Source organism: Molothrus ater, chromosome Z (genome assembly GCF_012460135.2).
Source record: "Molothrus ater isolate BHLD 08-10-18 breed brown headed cowbird chromosome Z, BPBGC_Mater_1.1, whole genome shotgun sequence".
Taxonomy (NCBI): Eukaryota; Metazoa; Chordata; class Aves; order Passeriformes; family Icteridae; genus Molothrus; species Molothrus ater.
This window is the reverse complement of record NC_050511.2, coordinates 8085069-8092634: the sequence shown is the minus strand read 5'-3', so window position 1 is coordinate 8092634 and position 7566 is coordinate 8085069. Positions and strand designations below refer to the sequence as shown.

General features: G+C 46.5%; 1 protein-coding gene across 4 annotated transcripts in view; it reads right to left on the bottom strand.

Annotated features, from left to right (window-relative positions):
* Window positions 1–2660: 2660 nt before the first annotated feature.
* Window positions 2661–7566, bottom strand: part of UBAP1 (ubiquitin associated protein 1) — a 33806-nt gene continuing 28900 nt past the window's right edge. For all 4 annotated transcript variants that reach the window (XM_036403360.1, XM_036403361.1, XM_036403362.1 and 1 more), the window contains exons 7-8: window positions 6264–6365; window positions 2661–4820 (exon numbers count right to left, since the gene is read on the bottom strand). In XM_036403360.1, coding sequence (XP_036259253.1) covers window positions 4680–4820; window positions 6264–6365 — 243 coding nt within the window. In that variant the 3' untranslated portion in view covers window positions 2661–4679. The remainder of the gene's footprint in view (window positions 4821–6263; window positions 6366–7566) is intronic.

Here is a 7566-nt window from a genome sequence, read left to right as displayed (position 1 = left end):
CTGGATTCCTCTGTGGAGAAGAGAGCAGAGTTTCTCTGGGGTCTGAGGTTATGCCTCTCAAAACGGTTCCTGTGTCCTGGTCCAGGACCAGCAGCAAGGCACCTGAACCTGGGTCAGAAGCCTCCCTCACTCACCCAGGGCTGTGAGGCATCCAGGAGCAAAACTCTTGGTATTTCTGCATGGCACAGAGCAGTGGTGCCTGACAGCCACCAGAGAGCTGTAGAGCAGTGGGAGATCAGCACTCTGCTAAAACCACTCAGGGAGGAACAAGTGTTTAAAACCACCGATTCCCTCCACTTCCTGGGGTCAGGGAGAGCTTTCCTGTGAGTAAGGCGAGGGGAATACAGGGCAGCTGGGCAGTCCTCCTGATAGCCTAAAATAAATGTGGGCACTTAGTTTCCCCGGCATGTTCTCAGCAAGCATGCAGCAAACACTGCTGTCACGGAGCAGCTGAGGAGTTTGGCGAGTCTATTTGAAACCAAAGAAGAGGTCAGACTGTAGGATGTGTGCACAGGTCACAGGCAAATGTGATGCCCAGTCAGAAACAGTGCCAGGGAGGAAAATTTTCCCTCCACGTATTCTGACATTTGGGAAATGAGTGTTGGTTGATCACTCTTTCAGGTTTTTAAAAAGCAGCTGAGCAAAGTATATTCACAGGCATTTAGTGTGTCTTACAGAAGCTGGCTATTCCTAAGCAACACACAAGAATCATTTGCACAACCCACAGTGCCATGTCCTAACCTCAGAATCTGCAGGCACAGTTGTGACAAGACAGAAGAGTGACCAAAAATTTCTGTGAGCAGAGGAGATGTGAGTTAAGTCAGCGGCCAGATTGGAGCCACCTGTGAATCCCATCTGATCTACTGTGAAAAAAGCAAATCTGGCAGATCTGAGCCCCAGCAGCAATTCCCAGAGCAGGAACTATCTGCTCCCTCGAGGAACAGCCAGGGACACTGAGAAACAACAAATAATCAAAACAACAACCACACACAATTTTCCAATGTCTGATACAATCTTTTTTTCTTAAATATGTTATCCAGCCAATCCACATGACTATACCTTCTTAAATATTTTATTATGTCTGTTCTCCAAATTTTATTTTCTCTACTGAAGGTGAGATTTGACAAAAATAAAATAAAGCATCTGGCTGTGAAAAGCAGCCCATCCTTGGCAATAACAGGGACATTGCTGCACGCCCCAAAGATACCAACAATGGGTTCCTCATGTGCAACAGAAACTATCCAGCTGTTGTCAGAAATGGTAACATTTTTCTCTCCCCTTTGAGGTTTATTACCTAGTTGCTGCTTTAATTCTTGTGTGAAAATGTGCTAAATGAACATTTTAAGTGTCATCCCCTTCCTACTGTTTGATATTTCACTGACAACTGCTACAAAAGGTTTTCACTTCAACTTGAACATGCATTCAAGTGTCATAAAAGCAATCTAAGAGATTTAGAGAGCTTGGCCATGTACCATCAAATAAACACAGAACTAAAATGGATTGACTTTTGTATTCAGATGCAACAATGACTATTAATGCTTATTAGCAAAGGCTTGATACTTTATTTCAATAATTGACAGAATTTAAAATAAAATTCAGTTTGCTACAGAACTCTGGTGAAAATCATTTTAGGTAAACATCATCAAAATGTCCATTCGATTGACTGCAAAAGATTAAGTGCGGCTGGAAATCTGTACGGGGATTTTCACAGAGCCTGTTGGTGTGGAAAGTTTTGGGTGCCCTGACCCACAGCTGGACTGACCGTTCCTGGCCTGGAGAGCAGCCACAGAACGCTGTTGACACAGGCTCTGTGCTCCAGCAGATCCGCGGCAGGAGCCACTGAGCCGGGCAAGAAAAGCCCTGGGGCACTGGGGCAGCCCGACTGCAGGATCAGGAGCCCTCGGCTGCCATGGGGGTTGAAGGGTGGCTCTGCAGTACCAGAGCCATCTCCAGGCTGCTGCTGTCCAGAACCAGGAGGAGGCAGCTCAAAGATGCTCTCCTTGAAAGCACAACCACCAGCTTAGGCACTGTCTCTACACTTCTTACCAGCCTTCCCGCCCAGGCACACAGATCTCAGACGGAACTCTGACAAAGGCACAGCAGGGACATAAATCAGTGTGACCTGACAGCCTAAGGAAAGGCTCCAAAGTCGTGTGACCGGGGATGCAGCCAACCTTCTCACCAGTCAGCAGCAGGGCAGAGCCCAGCCTTGCTCCAGCCAGCAGGACCTCCCCCAGCCACAATGAACTGTGCCTGGACAGTACCAGATTAACAAGTGCTGCACAGCACCCTGAACATTCAACTCTGGTCACACAGGAGCTCTTGTTACACATTCATTCAGCAGTTCCTCTTGTCTAAGCCACCCCCTTAACCCCTCACTCTGGTATTTTCTTCTCTGAGATGCCAACATAGCAATACCCTTCATGCCTTCAGCCACCCAAGGATTTAAACCCAGAAACATCACTGCCAAAGCAAGAGTAGCATGACCAGGGTAGATTTGGGTGGGCATGGGTATCTGAAATAAGACCTTGCATCTTCACAGCTGCCACTTCCTGTATTCACCTCCCCAAGAGCTCAAACAGCCAAGTGATTATTCTGTGGGGTTAAGAGCCAGACCTTGGAGGGGAACTGTGAAAAAAAAAAACAAACCCACACACTAATACAATCAGAGATAATTTTATTCAGAGGTTTGGTCTAAATAGCTGTTTCTTTGCTGGCAAAGACTTCTTGCCCCTTCCAGACTGTCTGGTACCAGATGGGGATCGCTGGGGTAGCAATTCTGAGAAAACCAGAACGAGCAACACAACCAAATGCTCTCAGCAGTGATGGCAAAGCAGTTTGAATTTTGTTTTCAAGGTTTTTCAAATAATCAGGAACCCCATTTCCTCACCTCACTGTTGCATTTCTCGCCTGGGAAGGAAGAAAAGCTGTGCATTACCTGCACTCACAGAGGCAGCAGCTGCTGTCCCACCAGCTGCTCAATGTCCTTCTTAGACAATCTTTATTTCAGCTCCACCACTAGAAAATGGTGAAGGTCAACACTACGGGGTATGTGCAAGGCAACCTGCCCTGCTCCTCCTCATCATCCCTCTCCACATCTCCTAGATACTTGCCAGCAGATCCCCCTCTTGCATCATTTTAAGTAAACATTTAATTCACACAGTTGCGCACCCCACAGAGAATTCCATGAGTGCACACTGGGCCTAAATTGGATGTTTTGGTCATAGAGAGTTAACAACATAATGGAGACAAATGCCATCCCCTTTGGAGTCCTGGTGAGGTGAAACCTCCTACTGAAAAACCTACACTGGTGCAATGGGCTGAGACATTTTGCCCTCCAGCAGGCTGATGCTCCAGTTCCAGGCTCTAACGTGAGTTTGGATCCCTAGGCTGGGGTTTTGCCACAAAACAGAAATAAGCCACAGAGAAGCAAAGCACCTTCTACCACTGCAGCTGCAGCCCAGAGACCTCTGGTTGTTTACTCAACAATGTTCACACATGCCCACAGGAGCTGGCAGCACCTGGGTGGGCAGGATCCAGCAAGGTCCCCGTTTGCTGAAGCCAAAGAGCATGAGAGATGGGAACCATGACACTGGGAGTTATATTTCAGGGTTTTATTAGTTGTTCTTCTGCAGAATCAAAATATTTAGCAAATTAGAGATTCCTCAAGACTGCTGATATTTCATGTATTTAGAACTTGATCAATGTACAACGTAATACTTTGAACTATCAAAAACAACCCCAAACCTGATTTGTAGTACTAGATATTATTACGTAATTCTATAGCAGTGTGAAAAATGGAACTAATGCAGTGAGTATATTTGTTTTAAAGAAAGTGCTTGAAAGAAATCTCCTGCATCACACTGTGTATTATTTAGAACAAAAAGATTAACTGACTTTCTAGGAGGGCATTGTCTTAAATATCCTACAAGCCTGGGGGATTTACAATACTGAGCCCCAGCTCTCTGCCTTCAGGTTCAAGAACCAACACAAGTTGCAGGTCTGGGTTGAGTTCACAGCTTACCTGCTTCAAGGGAACCTACCACTCAGCACTGGACACTCATGTCTGGCAAAAGTGTTGGATGCATGGGTAAAAAACAAAAACCAAGAGGACAAAAAAAACCCAAGGTTCTCTCTTTATGCATAGTGACAGTTTCTGAACCAGTGTTTTACTAAGTTACAGACTAACTTTCAACCAAAAAATAAAATTCCATTGCACTAAAGGTCAAATTTAACCAGGTAATCTGGACTGTGACACAGTCAAGTAATTCAGTACAAGCAGACAAGACACCATGAAAGCAGCTTCAAAGAGCCAAAGCATCCTAGTTTCAGAACCAACTTAATATTCTTCTGTCCAACTCCAGTGCAACAATGAGGGGGGAACCACTCCATCTCTACCTATGTACAATTCCAGTCGAGGCTGGGCAGTCTCAACTTTCCGTGGCCAAGCTGGAAAAAGGAAACTTAGGAAAGGACACTTTAAAATTTAATTTAAGAATGAAAGTTGGCCCTCAGTGGAAAGAGAAATGCTGGAGTGATGCACGCAGGCAGGCTTGCTCAGACACTCTCCCTTGTATGCAAAAAGCTGGACTCCTTCCGCTGAGACCAAGTCACACTGGATGTGAAGGTGGCTGGGCTCGTCCTGCTCCGTTGCACGCCAAGAATCCAGGAATGTGTCTTCAGCTAGCTCCTGCACGGGCCATTAGATCTTCCAAAGCATTGTGTTGGTCGTTATTGTGTAATAATAAGACCTCCTTAATGTCTTTGATTTCAAAGCCCATTTCTTTAAATTGACTCATTAATTGGAGAAGTTCTGTGATCTGAAAGACAGACAGCCTGTTATTTGCAAGAGAAAAGCAGATGGCTCAGTGCTTGGTGGAGGTGTAGCACAGAGCCTGTCTTCAGCAGCTGAGCATGCCATGATTGTGGATTCCTCCTCCCCAAGCACAGCCCATTCCAGCTCTGTTGGGAGAAAGTTTGCTCACACCTGAGCCACCAGAGATCCAGGCACAGCAGCCCACAGGGACCTTCAGTCCCCTGTTTGCCGTCCTTAACTTCCAAACCCCTCTTCAACCAGGGCGCCAAAGCTCAGCCTGCCATGGTGTGTCTCTGTCTCTTTTAGAAGTTAATTTATCAACCTGGCCCAATGTGGGATCCCAAAAATGCTGATTAATGGCACCCAGCTGCCCCATCCAGCAGCTCCTGCTGCACCTGATTTTTTTTAAAGTTACTTGGACTTCAGGAACAGCGCCATCGCCCTTGCCATCAATTGGCTTCTAAGATCTAGGGCAAAGCTGGGGGATTAGCACACTCTACTCACTCTACTGTGTGCATACAATATTTACAACACTAACTGTGAATCCTCCCTGAGCTTTGAAGAACAAGGTGGCAAGAAGTGAGTCAGCTGATCACTTTCATGAACCCTCTGCCATTTACAGTGCATCTGAGCCACTCCATGAGAAGGAAATATCCCAAACAAGCAAGCAGTTTGAAATGGGCAATCAGAAGATTAGCAATTTCCAATTCTGGGGCTGAGCCAATAGCAAATGGGTTTCTCAAACTCAAGTTACTTTCCATCCTTGCACTGCTATTGCTCTGTTTATAAGATTATCACTTGTCCAAGGAAGGCAGGAAGGCATATATCTAGGTTTGAGGGGGTTGGGTTGCACCTCTAAAGACTTCATGTAATAACTTGTCACACAATAGGATGGCAGACTTTAAAAGATCCTCCTGTCCTCTGCCCTTGCTACTTGCTCCTGCTGTACCTTTGGTGCTGGTAAAGCAGCCAGACAATGAACCAGACCCCAACACATGCATTTTCTAGCTTCTTCCAGAGCAAGCCCTAACCCAATTTGCTAAGCAGCTGGGCAGATGCAGTTGCACAACAGAGAAAATTTATGGCCAGGGCAGGCTGGCAAGGTTTGAAAGACAATTTGCTGCTGCTGAAGTTAACTGTATCTGTACCAAGCACCTGGCCCACAAGATAACTCTGGGTATTCAAAACAATACGACCACAATAAGCAGGGTCTTAAAAAAATCCTGTCCCCATAAAAATGGATGCAAATGAGACTAATAGAATGGCACAGACAAATTCTAATGCTTTAACAATTTTTAGCTTATCAACACAAAGATGTCCTTTGACAGTCAGTTTTGGAAACAAGGCAGCATTACCATGAAAACCAGAATTAATCAGCCAGAGGAACTGCTGCTGGAATTCCCTGTCACAGGATATTTTTCTATTCCTGCACACATCGCACCCTCACCTTCTCCTCTGAACACTGGTGCATTTCCAAAGCTGCTTCAACAAGAAGTGGATCAAAGCCCTTCTCACAAAGCTGTCCATGTGCAAACAGGTAATCTAAAACCTGTGGGGAATGAAGAAAACAAACTGTGTTTGCAGAGAGGCACTTGCAGCAGGCAGCTGAATGTCACCTTGGTACATGTGGAGGGGTTGGGCATGATTCTACCCAGCACTTCACCAGGGACAGAGATACAGTCCTTCCTAGCAGAGTTGAGACACTCCTTAGAGAACAGCTTGTGCAGAGAAAGCAAGACAAACCCTTCTGTCCTACTGTGCTCTCTGACCATCCCCTCAGTTCTAGTCAGAGCAGCCTCAGAAGTGTATCTTTAGCCCTCTGATAGCAGAACAGAAGTTTCATTGTGTTTTTTATACTACAAGTTTTAAAAATGAAACTGTAGGTCCAGCAGCCAGGACATGTCTACTTTTAGCTTCCTCTCAGACAGCCACAAAAGCTGATGCAATCTGAGAGCAGTCAGCCTTTGAAGATCAGCTCAGCATATCAGCAAGTGAGCTGCAAATCCCAGGTCATGCACACAGAAACTGCTGCCAAATTTCTTATGCATCATCAGCTTTAAGGGGAAGGGTCAGGTAGGCAATGCTAGATATGTGAAAGAACCAGCGCTTGCAAGCAGAGCAGGATTTAAAATTGCCCTCCTAAGGACTTTTTTTTTCCACTTGATAGCTCAGTTCACTCCAGCGCACAGCTTAAGCCACTCTCTGTGTGTAGGGAAAGGGCCAGCAGATCAGTCCCACAAGCAGGAGTCCCTGGGACATGCTCTGTGCAGCACACAGCCTGCTGAGGGCCAGCATAGGAGGCTGGGCCATGTTCTCCCACTTTGAAGTGTTTGTTTGAAGCAGATCCAAGAGCCACACTTTGCCCAGCAGCGCTTTGTGCCCAGTGACCTGGTTTGAGCAGGCGTTGGAGGCAGCGCTCGAGCAGGAAGGAGCAGCACCAGGACACACAAGTCGGTCAGTGGGGCCCTGCAGGAGCCTGTCAGAGCTGTCTTAGGCCTGCAGGGGCCAATCTCTCCACAAGGAGAGACGTCAGTATTGTAAACCCTCATGCTCAGAACAAAGGAAGGTGGCTGGACTTCTGTCACATGGCTCTTAACACAGTACACAGAGCCATGCTAAGCTTCCTTTGGATGTGTTTGTGGCTCTTGGGGAGACACAGAAACTCCCCCCCAGTTTCACATAGAGCAAAGGGCCCATCCCAAACTCAGCATGGCTCCAACCCAGCACACAGAGGCGTGGCTGACTCCAGC